The sequence below is a fragment of the Macrobrachium rosenbergii genome, chromosome 23 (genome assembly GCF_040412425.1).
Source record: "Macrobrachium rosenbergii isolate ZJJX-2024 chromosome 23, ASM4041242v1, whole genome shotgun sequence".
Classification (NCBI taxonomy): Eukaryota; Metazoa; Arthropoda; class Malacostraca; order Decapoda; family Palaemonidae; genus Macrobrachium; species Macrobrachium rosenbergii.
The window spans coordinates 31,769,200-31,787,777 of record NC_089763.1 but is presented as its reverse complement, the minus strand read 5'-3'; the positions used below and the strand labels follow the sequence as shown (position 1 = coordinate 31,787,777).

The window sequence follows — 18,578 nt, the reverse complement described above, 5'->3', positions numbered from 1 at the left end:
ATCGTAGGAGACAGGAACTATACAAATAGCATGATTTATTGAGACGAATTTCTTTCTCTCTCTCTCTCTCTCTCTCTCTCTCTCTCTCTCTCTCTCTCTCTCTCAGTGTGTTCATTGATCATGAGGCTAAAAAAAAGCCATGCAAATTATCTTCTCAATGAAATTTCCATCGTAGGAGACAGGAACTATACAAGTGATAGCATGATTTATTGAGAAATTTCTCTCTCTCTCTCTCTCTCTCTCTCTCTCTCTCTCTCTCTCTCTCTCTCTGTGTTAATGTGTCATCATTCTCAATGAAATTTCCATCGTAGGAGACAGGAACTATACAAGTGATAGCATGATTTATTGAGACGAATTTCTCTCTCTCTCTCTCTCTCTCTCTCTCTCTCTCTCTCTCGTGTGTTAATGTGTCATCGCGAGGCTAAAAAAAAAAAAGCCATGCAAATTATCTTCTCAATGAAATTTCCGTCGTATGAGACGGGAACTATACAAGTGATAGCAGGATTTATTGAGTGTCGAATTTCTCTCTCTCTCTCTCTCTCTCTCTCTCTCTCTCTCTCTCTCTCTCTCTCTCTCTCTCTCTCTCTCTCGTGTGTGATCGCGAGGCTAAAAAAAAAGAGCCAAGCAAATTATCTTCTTAATAAAATTTCCGTCGTATGAGACAGGAACTATACAAGATATAGCAGGATTTATGGAGTTGAAATTCTCTCTCTCTCTCTCTCTCTCTCTCTCTCTCTCTCTCTCTCTCTCTCTCTCTCTCTCTCTCTCTCTCTCTCTCTCTCTCTCTCTAATATATATATATATATATATATATATATATATATATATATATATATATTATTATTATTATTATTAATAGTAGCAGGTTTTAGAATGTGCTCTTCGACTGCTTAGACCTTTAAAAGAAAACTATTGAGATGGCTATTTGTCTGTCCGTCCGCAAAGTCCGCCCTCAGAGCTTAAAACTACTGAGGCTAGGGCTGCAAATTGGTATGTTGATCATCCACCCTCCAGTCATCAAACACGCCAAATTGCATTCCTCTAGCCTCAGTAGTTTTGATTCTATTTAAGGTTAAAATTAGACATGATCGTGCGTCTGGCAACGCTATAGGGCAGGCCACCACCGGACCGTGGCTGAAAATTTCATAGGCAGCGGCTCATAAAGCAGTATACGCTGTACAGAAAACTCGATTGAGCGGAAGAAACTTCGGCGGTTTTTTTTTTTTGCCTTCATTGTTTTTTTCTTCTTGGCTACAGTCATTCGGTCATGCTAATTAGAGCATTAAAGGGTATAATTAGAGCATTAAAGGGTAAATTCCCTATTATTGCTTATTCATTTTTAATAATAATAATAATAATAATAATAACCTGTCGCTGCACTAGTATGTAGTACCAATATCCTCGTCACAAAAAAAAAAGCAATGCTCTGGAAACTGCAACAGACTTTAGGCACCTGGCGCGAACGGTAATGATTCAGAAAACGATGCCCGAGAAACGAGTACCGAAAGTCACTCGTTACGAATCGCGGTTCCATTTTTACTCGTGGTTCCACTCAGACCTGCGGAACTTTTACCCAAGCTCCCCCCCGACGGGACGTCCGTATCATCATCATCATCATCATCTTTTCCTGGTTCGCCAGGAAAAGGAGGAACCACTTATCAAGGTTCCACTTTAACTCGCGGTTCCACCCATCACTGCGGAACCTTTACCGCTCCCCTAACAGGACGTTGTCCAGATCTCCTTCTTTTAGGACCAGATCGCCAAGAAAAAAATGAACCACTTATCAAGGTTCCACTTTTCCTCACGGTTCCACTCATCACTGTGGAATCTTTACCGCTCCCTAACGGGACGTCGTCCCGATCTCCTTATTTTCGGACACGTCCGCCTGGAAAAGAAGGAACCACTTGTCAAGGTTCCACTTTTACTCGCGGCGGTTCCACCCATCACAGCGGAACCTTTCCCCAAGCTCCCCTAAACGGGACGTCGTCCGAATCTCCTTCTTTTTGGACCAGATCGCCAGGAAATGGAGGAACCTTCCCCCTCAACCCCCGCCCCCGCCCCCAACTTGTCAACACAGGGGGAACACATTATTCGATCCATAACAAGGTCATTGTGGCCGAGGCTTTACCTCATAGGAATGATATGCGCGTTACGCCTTTGTGGTGGCCTGCCATTCCATTCTGAAGACTAACCGCCCATATTGATACGGGGGCGTCTTTTTATGAGGGCGTGGGGGGTTCCCGAAAGAAAGGCGATTTTCGGTCTTCAAGTGGGTTTCCTCCTCAGGTGCGCGAACTGGGGATCATTAACTGGAGAGCTTGCGCTTCTCGAAGGCTCTAAAGCTCTATATCAAATGCCGCTCGGTTTTGTGATGTGATGCTGTACGATCGAAGTGATGTGAGGATAGATAAATAACGCCAGTGTGATGTTATAAGACCGAAGTGACGTGAGGATAGATAAATAACACCGTGATGTTATAAGACCGAAGTGATGTGAAGTTAGATAAATAACGCCAATGTGATGTCATAAGACAGAGGTGATGTGAAGCCAGATAAATAATGTCAATGTGATGCTATAAGACAGAAGCGATGTGACGATAGATAAGTAACGTCAAAAGATTATTCTTAATAATTTCTTGCTCTATTGCCGGACCGTCATCCACTAATGTACTCTAGTTTCAAATGCTCTCTCTCTCTCTCTCTCTCTCTCTCTCTCTCTCTCTCTCTCTCTCTCTCTCTCTCTCTCTCTCTCTCTCTCTCTCTCTCAACTCATTTCATAAAAAAAATATCAAAATATCGAAAGACTTATATTGGAATTGGAGTACAAAATTTGGGCTAAAAGTCAAGCACTAGGACCTAACAAGCCATTCAGCCCTGAAAATAACGTTGAAACAATTGTTAGGAGAGGGTGTAAAGTTAAATGGATGAAAGAGAATACGAACGGAGGTATAGTAAAAGGATTGAAAGGGGTTGCAGCTAAGGGCCGAAGGGACGCTGCAAAGAACTTTCAGTAATGCCTACAGTACACCACGTGAGGTACACTGACACTAACACCCTACGGGGCTAAGTCTGAAAAAATATCATCACAACAAAGTAAAATATTTGGTAGGTTTTCACAGTTAAAAAAATTACTTTACAGTTGCTTTCGTTACTGACATAGCAAAATTAAATATTCGTCTCGTAGGGCATAACACAAAACTAATGAAGGCTTATTCCCAGTGAAAGTCTCTGTCCTTCACTGTAAGTAAAGGACTTTCTCCCTATGTGATGGCTTCCTTCTCTCTCTCTCTCTCTCTCTCTCTCTCTCTCTCTAACAAAAAAGATTCGCACTCTATTTTACTCAAGAGATTTTCTCTCTCTCTCTCTCTCTCTCTCTCTCTCTCTCTCTCTCTCTCTCTCTCTAACTAAAATGATTCGCACTCTATTTCACTCAAGAGATTCTCTCTCTCTCTTATTTAAAAGCCTTGCACACACTATTTCACTCAGAAGAATCTCTCTCTCTCTCTCTCTCTCTCTCTCTCTCTCTCTCTCTTACTTAGATTCATTCTATCTCTCTCTCACTTAAAAAAGCCTTGCACTCACTATTTCACTTAAAAGACTCTCTCTCTCTCTCTCTCTCTCTCTCTCTCTCTCTCTCTCTCTCTCTCTCTCAAAGCCCATCCGGTCACTTGTGAACCGCTGCCTAACCTCTTCCGCCCATCATTATCGCCACTTATCACTACACCCCCTTCACCATTATTGGCATTTACCCCTATCATTATCTTCGTCTCTATCATCTACCTGCATCATGGCTGACAGCTCTCAGAGATGCTTATCGGGGCGAGCACAAGAATCCCCGTGTATGGAAAGAGAGAGAGAGAAGGTCTTTTAGTATGAGAGAGAGAGAGAGAGAGAGAGAGAGAGAGAGAGAGAGAGAGAGAGAGAGATTCTTCTTAGTGAAATAGTGAGTACAAGACTTTTAAGAGAGAGAGAGAGAGAGAGAGAGAGAGAGAGAGAGAGAGAGAGAGAGAGAGAGAGAGAGAGAGATTCTTAGTGAAATAGTGAGTGCAAGGCTTTTAAGTGAGAGAGAGAGAGAATGAATCTTTTGAGTAAAACAAAACGGGTGGCCTTGAAGAAAGACGACCGATTAGTTACGGCCTCAGTCACCTTTATACATGAATAAATAACAAAAGAAATATTTTTCACTTAAACCTTTAAAACCAAAATCAAAAACGAATACTTATTATTATTTCAAGTCCTTTTAATTCCAGAGGAAATTTATAAACATTCACAAGGAGGACAATATATATCAGGCAGATAAAAAACAACACACCAACATATTATTATATTATATTATATTATATATATATATATATATATATATATATGCATTAAGCTACAAACGTCCTTTAATATCCAATTCGCTCTACCTCTCTTGTGGCCGCGCGGGTTAATGCGTCCCTGTAGTCCTGAGTTCCTGTCCTTCGTTGGTTCGAGCCCACGGGACGGCGTACTTATTATCAACTAAAAGATTCCCCTTCGGTAACATATATGAAAATATAATATTATTTCCGAGGTAGAGCGAATTGGATATTAAAGGACGTTTGTAGCTTAATGCTTGTATATGAATCACGGTGATGTGATAAAACTTCATATATATATATATATATATATATATATATATATATATATATATATATATATATATATATATATATATATATATATATATATATATATATATATATATATATATATATATATATATATATATATATATATATATATATAGTACAAAACAGGGTCTTGATACAGGGAAGTACGAGCCCTCCCCCTATATTTTATTAGTTCCCTATTTTAATACTCACTTTCCCCTCTCTCCTTTGCCCCGACGTCCTCGCATTTTCTGCTTCTCCCTTCGCTCATTCTCTTTGTCTCTGTACGACCCTTTCCCCTCTCCCTACCCATTTCTTTCTTCTGCCTCTTAGCTTGCTCTCTCTCTCTCTCTCTCTCTCTCTCTCTCTCTCTCTCTCTCTCTCTCTCTCTCTCTCTCTCTCTTTCCTTTCAGACTAATTCCCTTCCCCTTACTCTCCTTAATCGCGTTCCTTTCCTCCTAGCTCCTGTTTCCTTGTTTCAGTGATCCATTTCGTTTCTCTTCTCTCTCTCTCTCTCTCTCTCTCTCTCTCTCTCTCTCTCTCTCTCCGTGTTCCCTTCTAATGGAAGGTAAATAATGATCAGTTTCATTGCCACAGACACGGAGCGAGAGACAGAGAGATTAAGGATATTGCAAAGAAAAACGCGTAATAATATTATCTTAAGACGCATATTAATCATTCTGCAAATAATTAATAATTCCTTATAATCATCACCATCATCATCATTATCATTACTGCTGCCGACGCAGCGGGATGCAAAGGTCCTCTTGTGGAATGGAATGGAATATAGAATTTGGCCCTAAGGCCAAGCGCTGGAACCCATGAGGTTAGTCAGCGCTGAAAGGGAAACTGGTAGTAGAAAGGTTTGAAAGGTGTAACAGGAGGAAAACCTCGCAGCTGCACTACGAAACAATTGTTAGAAGAGGGTGGAAAGTACGATGGAAGAAAGGAAGTATGAACGGAGGTAAAGTAAAAGGAATATGAACGGAGGTACAGTAAAAGGAAAAGATCCTCTACAAAATTCCACCACTCGTATCTTTCTTGTGCTTTATCTTCCACAAGTCTCCACTCATCTCCAGCCTCCCCTCTCATAGCTCTCACCCAAGTAGGTGAAATTTCATGTAGCCTGGTGTTCTCCCAGGGGTGTTCGAAGGACATGTCCAAACCATCTCCATTTCCATTTCATCATAATCTCATCCCCGGATGGAGCTTTTGTAATTTCCCTAAGGGTATATGCCATTTCTAACTCTATCCTGCCATCTGACTCCTAATATTCTTCAAAAAAGCTTTTTATTTCATAAATCGACAAAATCAAAATCTGGCTTTCTTATAATAATAATAATAATAATAATAATAATAATAATAATAATAATAATAATAATAATAACCTTTATTCAAAATCTGACTTCCTTATAATAATAATAATAATAATAATAATAATAATAATAATAATAATAATAATAAAAACATGCTTTATTTCAGCTCAGAGTCATATAGCCTACATGGAATGTACAAGGTAAAAACAATACAATCCACACAGTGAAAAATTGCGAAGAAAATAAAAGCAGAGTCAAAACCAAATACAATAAGGATAAACTGAAAGAACAACATTCATCACATTCCTACGGGCGTCGTGACAACCCACACTGCATGTTTGAAAGATAGCCGAGACAGTTACAACATTCGTCGTCAAGTAACAGAACGTTCACCTTAACGTGAACAGATAACAGTGATATAACTGCGACCATGACAACATTCATCTAAGAGGTTATAACATAAAACATTCATCACAGCAATCCAATACCAACACTTATCATTCGGCTACCATCAACAGTGACAACATTTCTATAGAGTACCGGCTGCCAACAGTTGATGGAAGCGTCCATGACATTACTGAGAGCATTAATTTAGCAAGTTAGAGACAACGCACTGAATACATTAATTTATTACATCAACAACATACATTACCATACCGAATGTTTTAACGAACTGAACCGCGGGCCACCACCAACATGCAATGGACCGTTCCTGCGACACAACATTCTTGCAATGCTGTGCGGGAAATAACAAGCATTACGCTGCTAGAAGGGAAACAAGCACAAGTACACATGACGCGACAACATTCAGTGCATTGGCACCCATGAAAAAACATTCATTATACTCATCACGCTTGAAATTAAAACATTAATTACATTGTCTTCAATGACGTACTGTACATTAATTGTAATGCTTCCAAACATATTACTCACTCTTTACACCACAGACTATACAACGTGGCAACATGCAGTACATGTAAGAATAAAAACAAAATAACCAGTTACCCTCTAATACTACTGTCAGCGCGACAACTACAAACAGCTACAGTAGAGTTGAAATTATAAGCATAATACAAGCCTTCATAATCTGTACTTTTGTACTTTTTCATTCAACGGCCGAAGTGGGAGGGAGCCGATGTCTCCAGCTAATCCTAGGAGAGAGAGAGAGAGAGAGAGAGAGAGAGAGAGAGAGAGAGAGAGAGAGAGAACAGACTGGGGGCCGACTTTTATATTGGAAACGATCGACAGACCTCTTAAAAGGATTATATATCCCAGTGGAGGAAAGTGCTTAAGGGATGGTGCCCCTCTCTCTCTCTCTCTCTCTCTCTCTCTCTCTCTCTCTCTCTCTCTCTCTCTCTCTCTTATATCTCTGTTATCTCTATATATATATATATATATATATATATATATATATATATATATATATATATATATATATATATATATATATATATCAGGAAAACAGGAAGCTAGTGGAACATTCCAAACTTGCTGCCCGTTAAAACTCTGTAAATAACGGTTTGAAGTATGAATCTAAACTAATCACCAATACAGTTCGTTGTATACAAAAATTAAGAAAACTTTTCAAAGAGGAACCATAGCCACTGGTTATAATTCGTAGCATGGTTAAAAGTTCCTTTTGCCTCCTGAATATAAACACTTTATGGTAATAAACTCAACGATATGCACGTGCATTCACATTCCATGATTTAACCTCTCCACATGGAAAATTTAAATCTACCTGTACATACTATTAAAGTTTATTGGAAAATCTACCTGTACACTATTATTAAAGTTTACTGGAAAATCTAGATCTACCTGTGCATTACTACTGAAGTTTATTGGAAAATTTAAATGTCTGTACACTATTATTGTAGTTTACTGGAAAGTTTAAATCTACCTGTACACTATTATTAAAGTTTATTGGAAAATCTAAATCTACCTGTGCATTACTACTGAAGTTTATTGGAAAATTTAAATCTACCTGTACACTACCATTAAAGTTTACTGGAAAATTTAAATGCCTGTACACTATTATTGTAGTTTATTGGAAAATTTAAATCTACCTGTACACTACTATTGAAGTTTATTGGAAAATTTAAGTCTACATGCACATTATTATTAAAGTTCAATGGAAAATCTAAATCTACCTGTACACTACTATGAAAGTTTATTGGAAAATTTAAATACCTGGACACTACTATTGAAGTTTATCTTGAATTATGCTTAGTCAACAGAAGTACAATAAGAACAAAGCATAAGTTTTTTTCTTTTTCCTTCTTTTCGCTAATAAACTGGACGTTTCTGATGCTTTTTAAGTTTATTATCCCTGAATTTACCTTCATCCGATACAAAGACGAGAAAACGACATCAGTTGATCATTACCCTAAAAAAATTTTTTTACAAATTAACAGAAAACTTCATGATGAGTGTATGAGTAACGGAAAAAACTTCGTGATGATTGTACGAGTAATCTAATAAAAAAAACTTCATGATGACTGTACGAACAACCTAACAAAAAACTTCATGATGATTGTACGAGTAACCTAAAAAAAAAACTTCATGATGATTGTACGAGTAACCTAACAAAAAAAAACTTCATGATGATTGTACGAGTAACCAAAAAAAACTTCATGATGATTGTACGAGTAACCTAAAAAAAAAAAAAAAAAATTTCATGACGGTTGTCAGGGTAACGGACAAAAAAGTTCAACTTCAGTAACAAACTGCCAAAGCATTTGCAAGAGAACGAGAAATAACTTGGCCCCTCACCTGCCGCCCCTCCCCCAACCCACCCCACACACGAAGAAAAGGCCCTAGTAGGCACCAGCCCTTCAACGGAAGCTGAAAGCCAGAGAAATAATACGGATGATCCCACAGCACTACTTAGCAAGAGGGAATGTGTTTTTGGATCAAGCTACACAATAGGCAAAAAACAAGTGTGCGATTATTTTTATTTTATTGCAATAACAAAGACACAAACATAAGCAGTCACAATTTTCTATGTTTTCGCAAAAACAAGCTACAAAAATATACTATTGCAAGAACGAACTTGAAAGCTGTTACAACATAGGAGAAGTACTTAAAAACAACAAAAAATATATTCATATTACAACAGCGCAAATAACTACATAAAATAGCTGATACGGCAAAACAGGTAGACACAAAATATCAAAAAACTATTCGTACAAGTCACAGAAACAAACCAGGCATTCAAAGTAGCTTCTAAAAAATACCCAAATCTACAAATTCTGAAAACTACAAAATCGCATTATCTAAGAACACTTTGAAAACTAAAGAACAAATAAGTTTAATGGCTTCGTAAATGCAGCCTCAACCGGCCCCCCCTCTCCATTAAAACCAAGACCAACAAAAAATACGAATACTAGGGGAGAGAGAGAGAGAGAGAGAGAGAGAGAGAGAGAGAGAGAGAGAGAGAGAGAGAGAGAGAGAGAGAGAGAGAGAGAGAGAGAGAGATTACTACATACTAAATAAATACTGCATGCAAGAAATCTACAAGAGCATCCTCGCAAATAACCAAAAACCTTTAAACCAAACATGAAACGAGAGAGAGAGAGAGAGAGAGAGAGAGAGAGAGAGAGAGAGAGAGAGAGAGAGATAAATTACTACATAATAAACAAATACTGCATGCAAAAAATCTACAAAAGCAACCTTGCAAATACCCATAAACCTTTCAACCCAACATGAAACAAGAGAGAGAGAGAGAGAGAGAGAGAGAGAGAGAGAGAGAGAGAGAGAGAGAGAGAGAGAGAGAGAGAGAATGAAAAAAACACCCAAAACGACTCTCCAGGTTATTAATGCATCATTAGCTATAATTAAATATTGATTTTAATAGCGTATTCCCTCATTACATTACCTGTTGATTTCGCAGACGTTTGTTGGAGAATCACTTTTGAGAGGAAAAAAACTGAATAACAAGACACTCGCTTCTTCAAGTGACGTCTTGGGTGACGCTGGAAGTGCTCTAATGGAGAGAGAGAGAGAGAGAGAGAGAGAGAGAGAGAGAGGTGAATTACTACATACTAAACAAATATTGCATGCAAAAAATCTACAAAATCGGCCTTGCAAATACCCATAAATACTTTTAAACCAGATATGAAACGAGAGAGAGAGAGAGAGAGAGAGAGAGAGAGAGAGAGAGAGAGAGAGAGAGAGAGAGAGAGAGATTACTACATACTAGAACAAATATTGTGAAAAATCTACAAACTAAATATCAATAAACCTTGTGTACAAGAAATCTAGAAAGAGAACCTATAAAAATATAGGCATATCAGTAAACCTTCAACTTAACATGAATAAACGAGATTCCAACAGAGAGAGAGAGAGAGAGAGAGAGAGAGAGAGAGAGAGAGAGAGAGAGAGAGAGAGAGAGAGGAGTTAACTATCAAAATAAAAACGGGCACGTACACAAATATAGTCGAAAACTTACTTCCGAAAGGACACACGCAACTAGAGCCATTCCGAGAGAGAGAGAGAGAGAGAGAGAGAGAGAGAGAGAGAGAGAGAGAGAGAGAGAGAGAAATGCCACCAACATCCCAACATCAGGAAGTGAGAATGACCACATCATCTCCACATCCTCAATATTGTCCTCCTCGCAGAATAAACGAGCCAGGGGTACATCCCCCCTTCCCCAAACCCACCCCTAACCCAGGGGCCCCTTCCGGTTGTTTCCGATCAAGATGATGGAGCCTCGACAAGGGGACCACAGAGAGAGAGAGAGAGAGAGAGAGAGAGAGAGAGAGAGAGAGAGAGAGAGAGAGAGAGAGAGAGAGAGAGGCTACTTCACAGAAATTCCTCAAAGACAAAGAAACCTTAGGCATATCCGCAAACATTTAAACCAACATAAATGAGAGAGAGAGAGAGAGAGAGAGAGAGAGAGAGAGAGAGAGAGAGAGAGAGAGAGAGAGAGAGAGAGTATCTGAAGTTATTTACCAATCCTCACATCACCTCGGTCGTAAAACATCACTAAATAGATATTTCAAACTGAAATTCTACAAAGGCAAAGCAACCTTAGGCTTTACCATAAACCTTTACACTAACATGAAATGATCGAGAGAGAGAGAGAGAGAGAGAGAGAGAGAGAGAGATACACGACTAAGATATTACAAGCTAAACTTATATATCCATATACTTAGCTGGGCGTGCGCTAACAAGGGGGAGAGAGTGATAAGTGTGAGTTCATACGACCCTTTATATATATATATATATATATATATATATATATATATATATATATATATATATATATATATATATATATATTTGTGTGTGTATAGAAAAACACACTGACAATACTCTCTCATTTAGTCTCATTTAACACAAAAACTAAATTATGCACACAAACAAGCAAACATGCAAAGCCTCTATACCTTGCGCATTTATACGCGCGCATAAACATAACCCCAATGCGCGCGTATTTAAACTTAAGCACAGAAAGGCTATATTTTAACCACATTCCGGTAACACGAAAACCAATAAAATACAATTATTCTGACAAAACACAGGAACAAAATCTGGTCAAGATAAAGTGGAACGGAAATACGGAACCGCCACGTGAAATCTTCATTTTCAGCGTCAACCTCTGGGCAAATACGCTAACGACTCGGTCAACACTGGATGGCGGGCGTGCGTGCGTTGGTCCCATCCATGCCACGTGCGTTTTCCGTGAGGGTATCCCCCCCCCCCCCCCTGCCATCCCCAGGTACCAGATCCTTCCAAACCCCCAACCCCCACCCCCTTCATCCCAAATCACCCTGCCGGCCTCACTAACGGTATACGATTGCAGGCTTAACCTGGGAACAAGGTGGAATTCGTAATTACTTAGGTTAAATTTTGCTGGAATGCTGCTTTGTACATTGTGTAAATTATCTGTTAAGTAACTATTGCTCATAATATAGTGTTCATTATATATATATATATATATATATATATATATATATATATATATATATATATATATATATATATATACATATATATATATATATATATATATATATATATATATATATATATATATAAATAATATAATATGTATAGCCTATATCTAATAAAGATATGTATGTATGTATAATATATATCTAATAAAGAGAGCCGATAAAAACACAAAAAGGATTGAAATTATAGCGATATTTCGAAGACAACTGTCTTCCTCAACGGACAGAATATATATATATATATATATATATATATATATATATATATATATATATATATATATATATATATATATATATATACAAATATATATGTAATTTATATACAACACTATATACATACACACACAAATACACATACATATACTTTTATTACTTCATAAATACAGTTTTTATATCAACAGAGCAGATTAGAATATGTAGACAGTCACATTCGCCTAGTGCTCTTTACAAATGCTTCAACAAGGGCACCACGCGCCCCCTAAAACATCTCATTAAAAATAAAAAAGAAATACCGAAACACCAGAGCAGATGTCGTCGAACTGAACCGAACCTAAGCGTTAAATATCCTTACAGAAAAAAAAAAAAATTCCAAACTCTCCCAAAATTAAAAGGCACTTCAGAACCAGACGACCTTGCATTAATATGATCCAACCCTTGGATTCAAATTCCAGTGAATGCCACAAAAAAAAAAATGTCGAAATGCGTCTCCATCAAACGCCCCCCCCCTCCCCTGCTAAAAAGTACCCGCACCCTCCCCTAAAAAGTACCCCACCCTACCCTCCTAAAAAGTACCCCACCCCCTCCGTCCTGAAAAAGCCCCCTCCTAAAAACAGTACCCCACCCCCCCCTGAAAAAGCCCCCCTCCCTCCCTCCTAAAAAAAAAAAAAAAAAGTACTGCCAAACAAAAGACGATCATCAAATTCCCAACAAATTAACGAAGCTCTTCAGAAGAAGACGCCTTCACATATGTCCTTCCCTATTCAGAGAGACACGTTCAGCAACAGAAATGCTCCTCCAGTCTGGGTCCAGCAACGCATGGAGGAGAGAGAGAGAGAGAGAGAGAGAGAGAGAGAGAGAGAGAGAGAGAGAGAGAGAGAGAGAGAGAGTTGAGTTTCGGGGTTCCTCTATGGGAGACACTCACGCATTCGGACTGGTCGGCCGGGCTCTCTCTCATAGCCATCCGTGCACGAATCGATTCGCATTCGGGAGCACGAATAGCTTATATATACTCTTGTAATAAATCTCGGATGAGTGGCGGCCTGGGAACACGCATGCACGCACGCCATACTTTTCATAATGAGGTGGTTCTCTTTTTCCCCTCTCTCTCTCTCTCTCTCTCTCTCTCTCTCTCTCTCTCTCTCTGTGCATTTTAAGGAATTTTATATTTTCAATCTTGCGGGGAAAGTGAAGGCTAATATGCCGCCTGAAAACGAGCAGGTTATAGGCTATGGTTCATAAAATAGGGAAAAGCAGAAAGCCGCAAGATATAGAGGTTAGTCTGGTGAAACAGGCAGACCGACTGACTCTCTCTCTCTCTCTCTCTCTCTCTCTCTCTCTCTCTATATATATATATATATATATATATATATATATATATATATATATATATATATATATATATATATATATATATATATATATATATATATATATATATATATATATATATATATATATATATATATATATATATATATATATATATATATATATATATATATATATATATATATATATATATATATTATATATCAAAAGGAAATTTAAATAAATCAAAAGAGACAATATGGAGAGAAAACAGATGGAGGGCAGACAGTGTGAGTGGGAAAGAGAAATGGAGAATAAGCATGGATCACAGTAGTAGTTGCAAGCAATAGCGACTTCGATACCAAGAGACCCCAAGCACAGATGATAAGGATGAGTTTATGCTAATCCTTGCTTCATCAGTTTTTACTTTTACTTTTGAGTTGCTAATCCTTTCTTCATCAATTTATACTCACTCTTGAGTTGCTAATCCTTTCTTCATCAATTGGTACTCACTCCTGAGTTGTGTCATCATCTTTTGTAGTTATTGCTTATCTCACGCTTCATTTTAACTTTAAGTGGCTTATTCACGATTCAGCGGTTGAAGTGGGAATGCGGAGAGGACTGCTGCGATGCTTTTTCTTTGGAAAACAATTTTATGAGTGTGTACCAATGTTTAATCAAACTGCTTTCCAAAGAAAAAGCGACACAGGTCCTTTCCGCATTCCCACTTCAACCGCTGAATCGTGACTAACCCACTCATAGTTATAATATGTAACCAAAATTATGTTACCATTCAATCATTTTCTCTATTAACAACACCCCTTCTTCATCACTCCAGCGTTAACGGAGAAACAAAGAGTGAGATAAGCAATAACTACAAAAGATGATGACACAACTCAAGAGTGAGTAAAAACTGATGAAGAGAGGATTAGCAACTCAAGAGTGGGTAAAAACTGACGCTGAAAGCATTAGCAACTCAAGAATGAGTAAACACTGATGAAGAAAGGATTAGCAACTCAAGGGTGAGTACAAACTGATTTGAAGAGAGGATTAGCAACTCAAGAGTGAGTACAAACTGATTTGAAGAGAGGATTAGCAACTCAAGAGTGAGTACAAACTGATTTGAAGAAAGGATTAGCAACTCAAGAGTGAGTTCAAACTGATGAAGAAAGGATTGGCAACTCAGGAGTGATTAACGGTGTTAACAGAGAACTAAAGAGTGAGATAAGCAATAACTACAAAAGATGACACAAATCTATAGTCGATAATGACGAAAAAAAAAATGATTATCATAAACTCATCCTTATTGCCTCTAAGCTTGGGATCTCCTAGTAACAAAATCTCTGTTGCTTGCAAGCACTACCGCCGTGCCACATGCTGCTTCTCTCTCTCTCTCTCTCTCTCTCTCTCCATTCGCGTCATTTGTTGTTCTTTATCGCCTCTCTCCATATTGTCTCTATGCATTTATTTACATCTCCCATGCAAAAATTGCATTCACATTTATTTGACTTCCCATTCACAATCTTATTTATTTCTCTCCCATCCCCCAGAGCCTTACTTCTGTTGTACGTGTCTTTCCCATCCACACCGTTTATTGACTCTTATTTCTCTCTCCCATTCACTCTGCTTCCTCGTGTTTACTCCTGCCTTCCAGGCACAAAGTCTATTCACATTCATCTCTCCTCCCTGCCACACATTTCTCCCATGCATACCGTCTCTTCTCATTGCTTCTTCGCATTCTTCCCTCCCTCCCTCCCATGCACATTAATATGATCCCCCATTCCCACATTTCCTCCTTTTATTCCCCCCACCCTCCTCTTCCCATGCACACCTTTTATTCACATACATTTCTTCACCCTCCCCCTTCCTCACCCAAACCGACCCCCATGAACCTGCTTTACCCCGGCAGCAGTAGCAGCGGCACTGCTCCCATCCACAAGGCCTTCTTCCAGAGGGTGGGGGAGGGGAAGGTGGGGGAGGGGGATGGTAGGGGGAGGGGGAAGGTAGGGGTGACCCTATTCGCATCCTCCCGTGACCCTTCCTCCTCCTCCACCACGTCCTTCCCTACCTCTTCTTCACCCCGGAGGGTGAGGAGGAGGAGGAGGCGGAGGGGGGGGGAATAGTAGGACGGGGTGAAGGCAGATGGAAGGGGTGGGGGGTAGGGAGTCCCAGGTTCCTCCCCTCCTGAGTGTGGCCCTGCACTTGTTCGATCGATAAACTGTGGGACAAACGGCCCTGGAGGCACTCTCTCTCTCTCTCTCTCTCTCTCTCTCTCTCTCTCTCTCTCTCTTTTTACTCTCTCCTGAGTCGGCACTATCATCATCAGCCCATCAAGAAGGAGCACTTCCCATCCTCAAGAACGAATTGAAAACCAAACAAATAAAATAAACTCGATTATCAATAAAACATTACGGTCAGTCTTCCTTCACCATCATCACCGTCATCGTCGTCACCATCATCATCTCGCAGTGAAGCAACTCGTGTGCATAAATCAATTAAAAAATAAAAACAAACTTATCACCGAATCCTGATATCCAGAAGGACACATATCTACCAAACACTTCTAATTAAACCTTATTCATTAATGAACCTTACCTGTTCCGTCACAACCCTTTTCTTTCCTTCCTCCTCTCCTCCTCCCTCCCTTCCTTCCTTTACACAAATCGATAAACACACACACTGCCAGTGTCACACTTACCTTCTCAAAAAGCCAATTCAAGTTAAGGGAAGAAGCTGTGTCCTCCTCGGCCATCTCTGAAAGAGACAACATACGGGCATACAAACGATAAGCTTAGGGGCAGGAGTACTAGTAGTATTAATAGTAGCCTTAGTAGTAGTAGTGATAGTAGTAGTAGTAGGAGTAGTAGTGGTGGTAGTAGTGAAACATGCCACAACCACCCTTCTCTCATTAAGGTTATAACAACAACAACAACAACAACAGCAGCAGCAGGAGCAACAACGCCAGAGACCGTGCAAGAAGAAGTGATACAACGTTACAGTATCATGCACATACATACACACGCACACACAAGACATACATACACACACACACACACCAGATGTATTTCACGTATTTCAAGTATTCGTGCATGAGAATATAACTTCAAAAGAGGTAAAAAGCGTAAAAGCAGAATTTCCCTCCGTAACCCCATACTTAAAGTGGAACGCCAGCCGGGAGAAAAAGCTGGGAGGAAGTGTGAGAGAAATACTACAGTGATTAAAAAGAAAAAAAAAAAGAAGCTACCTCGCCACTCTTGTCAATACAGACTACATTACTAGTGACCCCAAAACCCGCAGTAACCCATTTCAGATGACAGAAAACAGATTCAACGTGCATTTAATATCATATATAGGGCTTAAATGTACCTTAAAGCATTAAACCATGCAACCAAAGCTATGTATAAAAAAAACCACATGTTAAATTGAAACGTTAATGGGGAGAAAAAGGCTTCCTTCCCTCCCCTCCCCTTCCCAGAGACTGAAATGTGGCCAAAACCGATTCCTTCCTCTTCTCCTGACGAGTCCTACTGCGGCTTTAAGAGCCACGACGACAAGACGGTCATGCGAGAAGAAAAAACTGAAAACTTATCATCGCTGGGTCCTGGCAGGCCCTACGAACCTCAAATGCTCTCACCTCTGGTTGCTGCTGCAGAAGGCGCAGAAGTGGTAGTATAATCCGGGCGTAGGCGATGTGACGGTAAAGTATGTGTATATATATCCAGGTAAAAGAGACTCGTACGTTTGTATGTATCCCGAGTAGTAGCAGCAGCAGCAGCAGCAGCAGCAGCAGCAGCAGCAGAGCAGCACAGCGAGTAGGCACTTTCCTTTCCTCTCTCACTCACACCTCCCTTACGGCCTTCGGCTCCCACCCCGCCATCTTGTCAAGGCTCAAAGCCCTGGCACACAGGCTACACCACACACATTTCCACTAATTTCACCCACTTTTCACTGAGCTCCACTCACCAAATTTAACACACTGACAGAAGACACCACTACACACACTTCACGATCGTATTCCAAGATGGTAAACCCGTTAAACGGTCGAGATAAGCACTTATATCGGCAGCTCCGAACCAGCACTCTGCTCTCTCACTCCGCTACATACAGATTGACTGGTCTGGCCGCCGCCACGCAGGTCACGTGACTACACCAGACTCGCCAGAGGAGCCGACCAATGGGCGGCGCGGAATCCGGTGTGGGGGGAGCTAAGGAGCTATGCCGGACTGTGATTGGCCTACGGAAAGGTAGGTTCGTAACGCGATTGGTCGAAGAGAACAGGGCGGAACTTGCTCTCCCCCTTCCCGTACGGTCATTGAGCGGCCACCCGGCGGTCTCAATCAATGGGGGAATCGATAGGCCATTAGTGGATATTTGGGGACTAAGGGGGCATTAATGGAATGCTAAGGGGGAACGGCTGAGACAAACCTGATTACTGAAGGGCAGCGCTAAGGGGCGTCGCAGCCATTTGCGTCAACCCGGCCACGACGCTGGGGACCGCTCTTTCAGTGAATATTTCATGACGACGCACGTGTGGGCACTGCTATCTTCACCATAGCTATGGAAAACAGGTAAGAAACCTTTGCAGATCCAAGGTGTGATCTCACCTGTGCAATCAGACTCACCTTCACCCCTCCGCGTCGGTTCTCCGCCGAAGTACAAGAGGAACTTGAACGCGCCGCTACTAAAAAAAGACGTATCCCAGAACTGATAGCGAAGGACTAAGTTGAGCATATTATACGTAAATTGCAGTCAAATTAGCCACAAGTAAACACGTTTTAACAGAAAAGGAGTAAAAATTTTAGCTCCTGTAAATTTACTAACTTAGATTACCTTTGATGAATATCTGTAAATCAAAGGAACATCATTCGGGTTATAATTTAGGACCTGCGATGCCTTACGCATGGAGAGAGAGAGAGAGAGCTAGAATGATGGGCATGAGAGAGAGAGAGAGAGAGAGAGAGAGAGAGAGAGAGAGAGAGAGAGAGAGAGAGAGAGAGAGAGAGTTTTAAGCAATAGAGAATATGGGAGCGCGAGAGAGAGTAAGGGGAGGAAAAAAAGTTCGGTCACAAAGTTTAAATAAATAAAGAGAGATGCAGTGTAAGACCAAAGGCATGTAATCATGGACAAATGCATTAATATTAA

The 18,578-nt window shown here is 40.0% G+C and overlaps 1 protein-coding gene across 3 annotated transcripts in view; it reads right to left on the bottom strand.

Annotated features, from left to right (window-relative positions):
• The window catches only part of LOC136851444 (uncharacterized), a 329,520-nt gene that overhangs the window by 208,614 nt on the left and 102,328 nt on the right, over positions 1-18,578 (bottom strand). The window contains exons 1-2 of one of the 3 annotated variants that reach the window (XM_067125532.1): positions 17,071-17,546; positions 16,135-16,190 (exon numbers count right to left, since the gene is read on the bottom strand). In XM_067125532.1, coding sequence (XP_066981633.1) covers positions 16,135-16,188 — 54 coding nt within the window. In that variant the 5' untranslated portion in view covers positions 16,189-16,190; positions 17,071-17,546. Of the gene's footprint in view, positions 1-16,134; positions 16,191-17,070; positions 17,547-18,578 lie in introns of those variants that run through there. The other 2 variants (XM_067125531.1, XM_067125533.1) reach the window with 2 other exon arrangements.